The sequence below is a fragment of the Meleagris gallopavo genome, chromosome 6 (assembly GCF_905368555.1).
Source record: "Meleagris gallopavo chromosome 6, MGAL_WU_HG_1.1, whole genome shotgun sequence".
Classification (NCBI taxonomy): domain Eukaryota; kingdom Metazoa; phylum Chordata; class Aves; order Galliformes; family Phasianidae; genus Meleagris; species Meleagris gallopavo.
In genome coordinates this window covers 40,383,847-40,398,546 of record NC_139409.1, presented here as the reverse complement: position 1 = coordinate 40,398,546, position 14,700 = coordinate 40,383,847, and the positions used below count along the sequence as shown (strand labels likewise).

At 38.8% G+C, this 14,700-nt stretch overlaps 1 protein-coding gene across 4 annotated transcripts in view; it reads right to left on the bottom strand.

Annotated features, from left to right (window-relative positions):
* The window catches only part of ANO10 (anoctamin 10), a 119,873-nt gene that overhangs the window by 24,274 nt on the left and 80,899 nt on the right, over window positions 1–14,700 (bottom strand). For 3 of the 4 annotated variants that reach the window (XM_085226423.1, XM_085226426.1, XM_085226424.1), the window contains one exon: window positions 11,898–12,014. The exons of the other annotated variant lie outside the window; for it this stretch is intronic. In XM_085226423.1, coding sequence (XP_085082549.1) covers window positions 11,898–12,014 — 117 coding nt within the window. The remainder of the gene's footprint in view (window positions 1–11,897; window positions 12,015–14,700) is intronic. 4 annotated transcript variants of the gene reach the window in all.

The window sequence follows — 14,700 nt, the reverse complement described above, 5'->3', positions numbered from 1 at the left end:
ACGGATTCAAATATTAAAAAAAAAAAAAAAAAAAAAAAAAAAAACAAAAAACAAAACACCACTCATGACCAGCCTAGCCTTTCTAATCAAACCACACAACCTTTTACCATACAGTAAAACTTTATTTCCACATAAGCATTTGCAGCATCAAGGACATCAATTGCATATATACCCAGAGGGGGAATAATGAATATTAAAAAAAAAAAAAAAAAAAAAAAGCCTGAAATAATAAATAGAAGTCCAATAAAAGAGTCTCAGAATGATTCAGTATCACAATTACTACCAAAATTGTCACTGACAGGCTGATTAAGTATCACCAAAACACAATAGCAAAGGACATAAGGTTACGTACACATCCACGTGCACATGCAGGTGGATAAGGACAAGTATATGGGCACAGGATTCAGCATATTAGGAAACGTTATGCACTTCAGATAGACACAAGAGAATTCAGAGTTAACAATTCAGCAGATGAAGGTAGGAATCACTCAACTTTTTTACTATGAAGACACTGAAATTGCTTGATTTTGGTGTCTGTGTAGAATTAAAAAACAAATGAAGCACATCTTACAGGCACCTTTCCTGTCACTCCTCCACCTCCCCTCAACTTTCAATTTCAGGTTTTTTTTCACTTTTGTTTTCACTGTGCTTTCTTTTCAAGCCAGAACATTCTGTTCTTACTGAAACGAAGGCCTCCAGAGCGGAGTATTTTGAGTGCTCTAACCAAAATGTGCGTATAATGAGGGTAAAGTAAATGCAATTTAATCTATTTGAGAGGCTGGGAGATGTTATTGAAATACTGAGTATTATGATGAGTGAACAGCACAGCACAGTTCAGAATGGGTTCTTTTCTTCCTTAGTTCTTTGTTTGTATCCTAATAAAATCAATATAAACAAACTACCTAGCGGAGCAAGGCTAGCATGGGTGCTTAAATGACTTTTTTCAAACCATTTCTTTTCCTGGATTAATTCCATTGTCACCATGTGTAGAGCTATTGAACACTCATAGTGGCAAATAAATGGATGTTTTCAAAATACTCACTCTATAGGGACTAGATATGCCTAGCAGCTGATTAGAGTTCAGGGTGAACTGCAACAAGGCAAAGAGTGCATTTATTACATCAGGTTCGTGAAACTCACTGCCTTACAGCCTGATGGTGTCTTTCCCATGGAGGCTATAAACATTAAGTACAACAAAGAAATGCAAAACCGAAAACACTAAAAGAGTCTATACACCAAAGTGAATCAACACAAGCATCCTTTAAGAATAAAGTAAAACAGTCAGAATAAGACAAAAACAATGGTACAAAATAAGACAGATTAGAGCAAGAAGGAGAGAAGACCATTTTAATACCAAACAACCCCCATAAACTATTTATGTTATAGTCACATACTCTTTGTCAGTAACAGTCTGCTAGCAGATCAATGACAGAAGCAGAACATGGAGCAAATGCGACTGCCCCTTGTTAATCTACAAACTAAATGCCAAAGAAACATTATTTGCTTTGAACTTTTTTTTATAAAGTAATATTGAATGGATTTTGCTGCTGATACACTTGACATTGGTATGGCTGCTTTTAAGTCCCAGCTCTGGGAGGAACAACCAGTTGCCTACTTCTTCAGCAATTAGGGATCAGAAAGTTGCACAACTCTGAAGAGGCAAAGAATTAGGGTGCATCATAGGATACTTGCAGAGAACATGTCCTGAAGAACAACCCATTACTAGTATAGCAGGTACATTATTTCTCTTCCCCAAACAATTGCACACAGGGCTCTCACTCCAGTGCCCAGCCATCAGCTATCGCGTGGACCAGAGGTGTGCAAGAAATGTTCCATTTAAACAGCACAGAGGCTGTGGGCTGGTTTCACAGGGCAATCATCCTAGACACAAGAAGTCAGAACAGATTTAAGTTTTTCTCCTTGAGGAAAAAACTCAGTTTGTATTATGCTAACAAAGCAAAAAGGAGGTGCTTATAAACCAGGAAATGTGCAAGTTTCATGGCACTGAAGGAGGAAAGCGGCCTGCAGAAACTCCTGCAAAATGTTTCTCTATGGAATAGGAAACTGTGATTGCTCTAGCAGCAGCCAACAGACTGCCCAAACAGATGTTTTCCAAAAGAGGTTGGTTTTAACATTAGACTGTAGACAGAAAGAGCTGCCTTCATTTTACTTTGCAAGGTGCTCTGCATAGTTTTTTTTTCTTTTTTTTCATTGACAAGGAGTTCTGAACTATAGCTGAACTGAGCCCAGCTCCAACAGTGGGCTGCATTAACCCAACTGTCACGTGCTGGACACAACACTACTGGTGTGAATGCAATCGTGCGAAGCAGCGTCTGGCAGAGCAGTGTGGCTGCAGGCTGGACCTATAGCAGAGCACTAGCACAGTCTGCACCAGGGACACTGAGCCCCAGGCATATCCTGTTTGCTCAGGAATTTCAAGACTTGTATGGTTGCAGGATATAACATCCAAAAGATGTCTGTAATAAAAAAGCATTTTATCTAGTTCGATGTTTGACAGGTACAAAGGCTTCAGCTTAGCATGATACTGAACACCCTCAAGTCCAAAGCAAAGCATTTGCGGACAGAGAGGAAGGGATTCTGCTCCTGACCTGTTTGGTAAGTGACCACCACAGTGGTCAATTAGTGCTTGGCCTCTGGAATTTGAGGATGCAAGAGGATGTCACTTCTGTATGCATTGGTGATCCACAAGACTGGGGTAGAAATGTTCTCTAAAGATTCCATACCATGAGTGTCCCACCTCCCTGACTTTTCAAAGAGATTTTGAGACAAGGCCAGAGAGAAGAAGAGAACGTTTTTGCATATTCAGTTCATGTAATTCCAGCAGTTTCAGGAGAAGAGAACATCTTGTAGAGCTATCACCTGTTACCACTACTGAATACAGTGATCTTGGCCATTTAACTTGTAACAGAAATTAGATCTGGCACACTGTCAAGAAGGTGCTGCTATCTGACCAAAGACTGAGAGTCATGTTCATTATCATCAAACACCTTTTGCTCTTGCTCTTAAATAATGATGGATCAAAAAAGGCCTCTGAAGATTTTTCCTACCTTTGCTTTTCTCCCCCTAGAGAAATATCCATTCTCCTCCCTACAAGTGAACTCTAGTTAACTCTAGTTAAATCTTCACATTTTGCTAGCAGTATAAAAAAGCTAACAAAAGCTGAGGTACAATTCTTTTTGGCAAATTAGAAGCAAAGAAATGTTTAATACATCTGTACAAGAGCAAGTCCCTTTTGGCTGGGCTTAAAAACTCCCCACCATTTCAAACAGTACTGAGAAGATTCCCCTGCAAGATGAGGTTCTACAGATGAGCTGCTCTTTTAAACCGATCCAAGAAATTAATTGAATGTTATCTTGACTGATTTTGTTGTTCTTACAGGCCACTCATTTCTTTGGAACATATACGTACCTCTCATGTAAAGCTGCTGGTCCTGCTGTGGAAATGATTCAGATGCACATGTGCTCACCGTGCTGGCTTCAGGCAAGCGGCAGCTCATCCCAGAGGAGCAGCAGTGACCCGAGCGCCAGGCAGCCCTTATGTAACGGGCTTATGCACCTTATGTAACCTCCCCACGCTGACAGCCCAGCGTCTCCTCCCGGCAGCTCCTGCTTTCCAGTCCTGGCATTACCTGCCTTTTAAGGAGGTATCTTAGAAATCAACCTATTGCCAACCCCTGGCCTCCCCAGAGTACCTATGTTGATGGCATCGCACCAGCTAGCAGCAGGAAGAGAGGAGCTCCCCAGTTTTTAGACATTTTCATATATACCCCAGCAAATACATCCAAAGTCACAAATTATTCTTCCTGACTGATATCCATGCACAAGAATAAGATACTCTGCTCTTAGGAATGTGTTCTATTTGGCTTTTCTAAACCACTTTTACAGCATACAAAGGTTAATTTTTTCAGCTGTGTTTGCTTAGAATTCTTTATAGCTTTCAGAAAACAGAGTATGTAAAAGCAGTCTTTCAGAAAACTGCAAACATAAATTATTTGAAAGCACAAATTCTGATTAACAGAAGTATTAACTCCTAACACATTCTTATAACAGAACATCCTCCTTTTGCACCACTATTATTATATTTACACTGGCAGAACACAAAAACTATTTAGCTGGAGCACGCCTGAAAACACTGCACAGAGGACGCAAGATAATTCAACCTAAAAAAGCTAAGAGGCTTTGGGCATTAAAACAGACTCTGAGATGTTGTATCTTAGTGCAATAGTTCTGCCCTAAAAGCTACGCACTATGAATGCTGTTTGCTGGTAAAAATTATGCATGCAATACAAGAGCAGATGGAGGGTAACTTCTAAATGCACCTATTCCAGAAAAAAAAGTGGCTCCTTGTAATCAGTTGCATTTTTTCAAAGATTGCCTACTGTGACCATAAGGAGGCTGCTAAAAAGATAAAGAAATACAGTAGTTAAAAGGGAAAGATGTAACAAGTGTTATGCAGAAAGCATTGATACAATACTTCCTTCCACTATAAAGTTACTAGAGTTTGGAAGGTGGACTTCTAACTGTTCCAGTCCCATGTGATAATCATGACTTTAGGTTTAATGTCTTCTTCTGGTGTTTTTTGTTGTTGTTCTACAAAGAAGCTCAAGGTCATTTGTTATGCTGTGCCACAATCTGAATACAGGCCACGAGATCAACCACCACCAACTTCTGCGCATCTCATCTCACTGTGAATAACAAACTCACAATTCAGACTTCTCAGGATTTCTGATAGATTTACTGAAACGTGGACATCTGCCTGGCTCCTGCTGTGCTAACAGAATGGTAATATGGTCTTCAAGCAAGAGGATTCTTTGAATCACTTCACATTATTTGGCCATTTATACACATAGGAAAAGGGGAGCTGAGTTAGCTAAAACCCTGAAGCACATTTGATTAATTGTCTTAAAGCAAATTTGCAAGCATCATTAAAAAGTTAAAAGTAAATCAGGCAGTAATATTTTTCACAAAACCCATTTAAAAATATCATGGAAACACAAATTCACAGATTCCAGAAGTAAAAAAAGACTTCAATGATAATTCAGCCGAACATCTCCTGTCATATGTAAAAGCTAATGAATTTTTCCACCAAATCTGATTAGAATATGCTAAGTCAACTGCAAATAATCAACCCATGTCCTTCACACCAAGAATAATGAGTTGTAGCACTTCTTGCCAAAGGACATTGTGGATCCTAAAGCTAAAAATGGTTCAAAAGGAGGAAGAACAACATCATGGAATAGAAAGCCATTGAAGATTCCTACACACAAAGGAACTGATTAGGCCTAGGGAACTAGAATTAAAGGTCACTGAAAGTTTGGAGACTTTTAGTAAGATGCACAACATCTGCCTGCCATGCTTTCCTGTTCTTTCCTAGGCATCTGTAGCTGCAGGTAGATACATGTGCCATCTCTGATAAAGGTCTTTGTCCTTAATACAGCAATTCCTCACGCACTCCATTTCTAATCTGGTCTAGCATCCATTTGTTTTCACAGATACAAAGATGTACCTGCTTTTTGAATGAATGCATGCAATCTCTAATAACATGCACTGGGCCACACTGTGCTTTTCTCAAGGAAGTTGAACCCCAAGCCAAGCCAAAATCTAAATGCTGTATGTTACTCAGCTGTGGGGCCTGAGTAGCTCCTATGGGACAGTAATTTGACTAAAGGGTCAACCTTTTGCATGGCCTAGTAGGCAGGGGTCCCAGAAAGACACCTCAAGAGCAGAGGCTTTCAAAGCTTGAGAGCTCTTGCAAGGACTTTTTTTTTGTCTAGCACTGGAGAATAGCAAGCAACAATTCCACCTAACTCAACTAGATGAGAATGTACTTGATATTGTTTATGCCTGGTTGTTTTACACATGTATGGCACAACTTAAAAAAAAGTTATGGCCTATCTGTTCAAACACAGCACCCCTCTAACCTACACGCTTATGCCAACAAATAAACCGCAAAGTGGAGAAATACAGAATGACTATAACTGCTCACCTTTATCTTGTCATCTGAAAATAATCTCTCTCAATATATTTTCAACTATATAAACTCTCAGGTGCTGGGGGAAGGTACAGAATTAGATTCCAGAAGGAGAGAGAAGCAATGGTCCATTTAAACATCTTTACAAAGTAACCCACATTGAAAGTCTGAAAAAATACCTACATAAGGACTGCTCACACATACAAAAAACATGCTACTTAAGTCATATCTATAAGTTATTATTGATGGGGATTATGCAATCAAAACAAAATTTACACATAAAATATAATGCTATTCTTCTTATGCTATTCAGACAAGAAAATACATTCCACTTCAGAAAAAATAAAGTCAATGCATACATAGAAAAGTCTTGCCTACTTGGCATGCCTATTTAGCCACCACATTGGTGTGGCAGATACATATCAGAGTGCTATCTTTCATGCAACAAAAACTATAAATATTCAAGGCCCCACCAGCAAGCACAGAGGTACCCAGTGTTCAGAATGAATAAAAACCCAATGGCTGCATTAGCAATATCCATCATATTTGAAACTTCATCTTAGAGCTGCCATGATCAGTCTGTACAGCATGTGCAAAGACTGTCATAGAGCAAGTGCCATCATTAGCAACACATTGACATTTACCCCTTTCCCTGCCTCCTCTTTAAGGAATTCTGTGGACTGCTTTCCAGCTAGACTCAAAAAGAAAATCTGAAATTTTAACAAGAGATTTCATTTTGTCTCTTGCTCTACTCCTTTACCTTCTCAATATATGGTGCATCCATTATTGAAAAGCCTATTGGAAGCTATTGAAAACTGCAGACACATGAGTGTCCTTTAGAAAACTGGTTAACAGAGTTCTCAAAATTAAATCTCGCTGTGCACTCTCATTTGTATGAGAAATGGAAAAACCTCTTCCCTTGTATTCAAGCCAGTTCATACACAGTTGGGAACTCCTCTGGGTTCTGAAACTACAAGAATGCTGCAGTTACATCAGACTTTCAGCAGGAACAATTTTAACCTAGATTTATCCTATCCCCTTACTCCAGGTTTCCTTGTTGAGATCACACCTTGCAATGATCTGGACTGACAGGCAAAAAGAGATAACTGAAGTGATTGATACTCATTCCAGCACCAGGCTCTAGGTCAGACTTGAAAAAGCTCAAGTGAGCCATCTTTCCAGAGTGACTTAACTGTTACAGAACCAAATGGCCAGTTTCACCCTTGGCAACAGTCACAGAGAATGGAGGGATTGTTGGAAAAGATGAAGCTAGAGAAGCTCAGAACCAGGAAGACTTGGTACAATTTCACTTCCAGCTGAAAAGCCATAACAGGGAACACAAAAACTTCTTGTCTCAAATTAATTATGGACTTCTGATTTTGTATTATTCTCTTTTAAGGACCACCATTTATTTTGGCTTTGCTGACACTTTGATATTAAAAGTATTTTCCAAAGAAAAGACCAACACTAAGGTATTGATATTCAAAACATAGATACATTGGCAAAATTGTGTGAACACAGCTTGCACTCCTGTAGGGTGTAAGACTTCCAGTGTTTAAAGAGCTGTGTATGAAAATATAATTAATCTTGCATTACATTTGCATTATATCCCTGCAGCTACCAAACACATGCAAATAGTACATTAAGAAATGTTTGGAGGCATTCTGACTATTCGCTAGGGAAAAATCGCATTTACAAAGTTAAATTAACAAGTTCAGGCTCTAAAAAAACAAACCCAAACCAGCAAACAACAATTATTAGTAATAGTTCTATTTTCACATCCACTGTAAGTTACATTTGGTTGCAAAAACCAGTGGGGCCTTTAAAGGAAAGCAGTCACGAAGCTGGAAAAAGTGAGACTCAATTTCTTCAAAAAATACCATTTTTAAGGGTGGTTTTGTTGTTTTATTTTTTGGTCAAAAAAACATAAAGCAAGTGTTTTTGCTTTATTTCATCCCATTCTGTTTTAACTTAAATTCATCAAATCCACCATTTTAGCTGAAGCTTCATCAGGCTTTCCGACAGGCTTTCTGATAGGTGCCTTACAAACTCCTGACTAGCTGAATGAACTCTTTTCTGTCACCTCTCCTGACTGACTGCTTGTGTTCGCTCAGCAGTGCCAAGAAGCACAGAACAAGCTTCTGCTTTTTGGATCAGCAGCGTTTTGAGGGCAGTCCTGAAGCTACAGATCATCCTTTTCTGAGCCCTCTAATTCCAGTAACCATAACACTGAATGAGGCAGTAATCCATTGAGTTTGTTGCTGCCTTACAAAAAACTGCCTCCAGTTCCCATTTGCAGGATAAAATAGCAGGCTGTTTAGCACTCACAGCTCACACTCTCCCAGTGTTGAGCATTAAAAATGGTTCCCATTCTCCTCCTCCCAGAAAAAAAAAGGACATTTCTGCAGCTCATGCCAGTTCAAGCAATTATGTTGGCCCATCACAGCCACAGCCTCATTCTGAGACACATGATATGCTTACATGACACTTAAAGTGGAAAACCTCTGCCAGAACAGCTTTTTGAAGAGGTACAACAGGCAAGCATAAGGGTCTTTTGCACTGGGGAACATCTAAGTTAGCAGTATTTCTGCAGTTTGTTCTGAGCTACAGAAAGTTGTGCTCACAGAAGCTTAAGCACAGGCCAGTGGCCAGAGGGCCAGCACTTTCAATTTCGGTGTATTCCCTTGAGAAAAGATGTGATTAGCGCTAGTGTGAACCTTTCCCAGGGGAAACAGCAAGGTCTAGCCACTGCTGTCAACAAGAACAACGCTCAGCAGTTAGTATACCTGCCATAGTGCAGTGAATTGCAAAGGTAAAGCACTGAAATCGCAATTTTTATTGGAGAGAATAGTAACCCTCACATGCCAGAACACCTGTAAAAGCAGGGTGACAAAGCTGAAGCACTCGATACGACTGCACCTACGCAAACAGACAGCAGGGCCCTCGCCTATTCTCTCATCATCCCTTTCAAACAGAAAAGCTAGTTCATGCACTGTCATGTTTTAAAGAAGTCTCTGCTCAACAGAAATGATGCTGTCATCAGTCACAACTTTCTCCAGATTTTGTATTTCCTGGAAAGGGGACTGAGACCACCAGGCTCACTTTCAGGAAAGGGATGACACTGCTGGAGAAATCTTAGTGAATGTCACACACCTACCCTTGCTTTAGAAATGTTGTTATTATGTTGGAAATCATTAAGGAGCACTATAAACACATTCTAAAGCACTGAAATAACTGCTTGTGGGGATTCAGTACACTTTAGAACATTAAGCAGTTGTAAGCAGGTGGTATGACCACCATGGAACATACTGCATAAAAAAGCTTTCAGAACTGAGTAGTACCTGCACTTTTGAAAAGATACACCATTCTTCACTATTTAAAACATTACTTTTTCCTGAAAAAATAGCAATATAAAAAAGATACTTTGGAGTTCTTTCTGTATTTCGTGCTCAGAAAGTAACTGAGCATGAAAGTGACACAATTATTCTGCCTCAATTTATTTCTCATCTGATTTGCCTGGGTACTCTTTGAACTCTTTTGTCTATTCATTAAACTTCAACCTGTCCAAAAGCCAAAATGCTTATGTAGCTTTCAATGTTACTAGAACATTGCTCTAAAAATACTAGCTGTAGTGTTCTCATGCTAGGTTTACAGCAGAGACTCACCCTACAAATATGGTCATTCCTGAACCACCCAAGAATGAACCCAGTGTTCTCTTGCTGCCTGCAGCACACCAGTATTTGTCTCTTCCTTAAAACAGGAATTAGACCAAATAACATAGCATGCTTCTACTCTTGCAAGAAATAGATGCAACAGAACTGAGTACAGCTGTAAAGCATAGGGAGAAGGCCTTGTGCAACTAACCTTGCTTTAGAGTTAGTTAGCTTCCTTGCAGTGCACTATGTGATGTTATGATGTGGAATACTGATAACCAAAAATCATAAAATCACAACAATGAGGGATCATGATGTTCACCTCAGTAGTTGACAGTGATCATTTCTCATTGCTCAGCATACAAGTTTCCTTCCAGGTGACAAAAACGACAATTTTAGGGATTGGAATCAGGATTGCTCCTGCTCCTCTTCCAGCAATCTCACACCACAGTCTCCTGAATCCACTGCTGAAGTGCTAAGTTTACTCTCTGCCTTACCCTTCACCCCCCCCCAAAAAAAAAAGTAAGAGTATAACCAGCCTGAAGGACAAATGGGAAATATGAAACAAAGTTCACAGTGGAACACATTCCCCAGTTCTGATTAAAAAATTTCAAGGATTTTGTCTAACACTGACCACACACACAGTATCAAAAAGTATTTTCAAAATAAATCAAATTATTACAAACTATTCAACAGTTTCAACATAAACTGCATAAGCTTTAAGAGAAGCATTTCGGAACTACCTAAAAACCTTTTGTATCTAAAGTTTGAAAAGAACTTTGAAATAGTAGTGCTCGTATTCCAATATAAAACGTTGGTGTTTTGTTGATGTTTTTGAATTACGGCATTTTTCATCACGTAGGAGTTAACAAGCTTTAATGATTACCATTAGTCTCCATCAGTGAGCTGGAACACTGTACTCCCTGAAATCCTTTTCAAAGAGACACTCAGTCTCTATGAGGATTTGAACACAGAACAGTTACAGTTCAACTACACCAGGTAGGAAGCAATTATCTTAGCATTAATGAAAATCTGAGAGTGCTCACCCTGCCTAAAGTTAAGGATCCCACATAATCAATACAACAGCTCAAAGCAGCTGCATTAGGTTCCCTCTCCAAACACTATATACAGAGCTTAATAATCTATTTTGGCATCTTAGAGATTTACAGTCTGATATTGTTAGCATCCTTCTAATAGCTATATTGCAAGACGGGGGGTAGTCTAAAAGCTTTGGGGAAAAAAAAAACAAAAAACAACCAGAGATCACTTTTAATGTAAAGCTCGCATGGAAAAACACAATGATATGTGAGTCTGGATAGCATTAAGAGTGTTGCACACTTCCGTAACAGAATATATAAACCAGTTTCTCTGCAACACGACACGACAGCACATTTGCCTCAGACTCTTATGTCTGTTGTTTTAAACAGGTATTTCTGTTTGTTGATTTTTTCTGTGTTTAAAGTACCTACCAAGGCACCTAAAAACCAGCCAATATTCTTCCTGAATTCTGCAAGAAGTCTGAAAGTAATAGATGAAAACTGCCAGGCTTCTGGTTCTTACTGAAATTCAGATTAAGCCCTGACTGCTGACATATATACTCATGTTGAAAGAGACTCAGTATATATTCCAGTTGGAATGTCATAATCAAAGGTGACTGTCTTCACTTGAGCTTAAGGTTCCTGTGGATGACCTAGTTTTGCCTGCTTACAAAATGAAATCAGAGAAATAATAACTGAAACTGAATTGTAGCCCTGCTCCTTTTAATATCATCTAAAAAGCACAGAAGATCCATGACTAGCTCCTGGAAACTTCACACCGAAGTATCAGAAAAAGGCAAAAGAAAACTGTCAAGCATTACATTCAACTGTAATCTAGATTTTATTTGTTATGGCTGATTATGGAAGACATTGCTGACCTCAGTAGCGATGTTCCACCACCACACGAGAATTGGATTTTTATAACTAGAAAAGGCAGCTCACTGTTTTCAGACTTGGTTTGCCCAGAACTAAGAGATCATTTTGTCACAAACTGCTACATTAGACATTCCAGTTCTACACAAATACCACAGATCAGAGCTTACACGCAGCACCTGGAGCACACAAACAAAGGATATGCTTAATACAGCGCTAAAGGAGTCTCAGCACCCCAGGATTTATGTATTTATTCACCTAAAACTAAAGCAGAATCTCCCTCATTTTGTTCTCCTTCAGGCCACCAAAGCTTTTTGCTGCTATATAGGTCAGTAGCTCTTACCTGTTGTTTGAGAGCCTCTAGAGATTCAAATTCCAATTTGGCCAGCTTTATCTGTATCTCTCTTGGTTTATCAGGAATTACAAATGCCATGACAAACTTTATTGCCAGTAGCAAGTGCTGAAAAGAAAAGATAGAAAAAACATTATTCCATAGAGTTTGAGGCTCAAGGAGCATATTTTTTGAAGTGTTAGTAATAGATGTAAAAACATTTATTGTGACAAGTACATAGATAACATACAATAACCATATATTTACATTCATTCACAATCTGAATATGAACATACATTGTTTAGTTTTTAAAGAAATGCTATTTTCACTGTGTTCTCTAAGTTTCTAATTTAATTTTGTATTTGTTATTCCAGTAAAACTGGTAGCTCTTTAAACATTTTTTTGGTGTTCAGAAACTGAATTACAGCACACAGTACTAGTGATTTATGTACATGTGTATATAATACATTTACATACACAGGACCGTAATACATCATCAGTGAGAACCTGAACACAGATTAAGAAGTTAATGAAGCATTTAAAGTGCCTGCTGTGTAATGCAATGTGTAATGCCATATTATTTAGAATGCCACGTCAACAGTAACACACTCTTCTACTCACATAGAAGCTTTCTTTCCCCACTCAGCTTAATGGTCTCCCAACAAAAATGCTGCAGCTAACCCTCAAAAAGTCCTTTTTTTTTTTTTTTTTAAATAGGAGAGAAAATGTGTTTTCATCTATTTCAGCATATGAAGAGCATTGCTGTGTTATCAACTGAACAAGGCCCAGTAAAGCAGTACTCCAAAGCTTTTTTGGTCTGTTTGTTTGGTTTGTTTTGGCAAAATACCTGTTTTCTGCAGATAGTAAAGACAGCTTTTGACATTCTCTGCCAGAAAAGTCAATTTTCATTCTAGCACAACTGATAGCCTTTAAGCAGCACTAAACATAAAGGCAGAGCTTTCAATTCAGAAAGCCTATAAGCCACACAGTAGAAATATAAATGGGGAGAAGTTCTTGTTTTGCTTGTCTTATGCCCTCCAGATGACTGGATTAGATGGACAAAGCTCTATTAGTTATAAATTGCTAAGAACCAAGTGGGATGTCTTAGTGCATAAGGTTGTGACCTCAGCAAACTGTGGAACTTAGCAGAGAGCAACAGCTGTTGTCTGGTAATATCTTTAAGAATTATACAGATTCCCAAAGTGTCTCCTGCTGTTCTTACTTACAAAGTAGGAGTAAAATGAATAAAACTGGGAAGGCGACTGGCAGAAATTATGAATGTTGGTCATTGGATTCATACAATCCCTTGAAGAGAAAACATATCTAATTTTATTAGCAGTTTATATTGCATTTTGGAATTGCCATCTGATGGGAAATGCAAGTAGTTATTCAAGAGAAACTGAAAAAAAAGCAGAGAGATGAGTAGTTGTATTCAGTTTATCATCCTATCTTGTAGCAATTTTTTAACACTTACATATTAATTCCCATAAATCAGATCAGGAAAAGGAGCCATCTGCTTTTACAGAAAAAACGCCTTATGTGAACAGAATAAATCACCAGAACAGACAGCAAAATTATCCTGCATAGCAAAACGTTACATTAACACCAGTATGGGTGTACAATAGGAAGAAAACACTATTTTATCCAAAGTTGTTACACAGTTAGTGTAAATGTATCCATCCAATACTAAAATCTCTTCACTGAGCTGATTTTGGCATCTTTTTAAACCAGGTCACAAAGCCAACTGCTATTTCTCACTGCAGCCATCAGAAAGCAATGCTGCTTCCAAGAACATGCCCTTCATAACAATTTCAAGAGGACTATTTCACTATGAGCAAAACCCAGGATACAATTAACACAAGCTGTAAGCTCCCTGATGCCAGCAGCAAAGTCTGCCCCACCCCCTCCATTTTGCAATCTGCCAAATGGGCACAGAGAGAAACAGCAAGAGTCTCCCCCTCTTGGAAAACTCAGTGCCATCAAATTCTGTGGTCTTGTGCCACGTGCTTCCAGAGCTGGAGGAACTATTCTGTTGTGCACAGCTACTGACAAGAGGAGTAGCAGCAGCTGTGTTTTGCAGCAATGTATACCCAACTCTCTCTCTTCTAAAACAGAAAATGCAAATTAGGGTTAAATTCACGGAATTCTGAAGAGCTGATTTGATTTCTACAGCGGTCTGACTGCAGCGATTCCCGTCAAAATCTACTCAACTGGAGGAAAAAGGAAAAAAAGGGGGGAAAGAGAACAAAAGCAGTAGCTGCATGGCTGATTAGTCAATGCAGTGCAAAGTCAGCTGGGAAATACTTCAAGAAAATTTTGTAACAAAATCCAACAACATCCTTTTTTTCTTTTTTCTTTTTTTTTTTTTTCCCCAGAATCTAATATTTACTCTCAAAAAATCAATTAAAATCAGAAATCTGCACACAGTCCAATCTACGCCCAGTATGTACTAAGAAACAAGATGGTCACTGACTACTCACTGCATGTAGATAAGGCATTCTGTGCGAGAACCAACACACCACTTTCAGCCTCAGTTCTCCACTGGTATAAGCAAAACGCCTTCACAAAAGGAAAAGAAAGTATCACTGCAGGACCATGTTATTGTCAGAGCTGAATGCAGGGAAATGACTAGAGTCTTTGCTAGCACTCTGGATCACAGTATTCTGACATTAAACTAAGCCAAGATCAAAGACAAAGAACAGACCAAAGGATAAACTTATCTCGTTTTGTGGTAAGTGTTTAGGTGAGAGGGTCTTGTACCCTTCTGAGAGCAGGAAAAATAGGGAGGGGGAAAATAACCCTGTCATTAGACCAA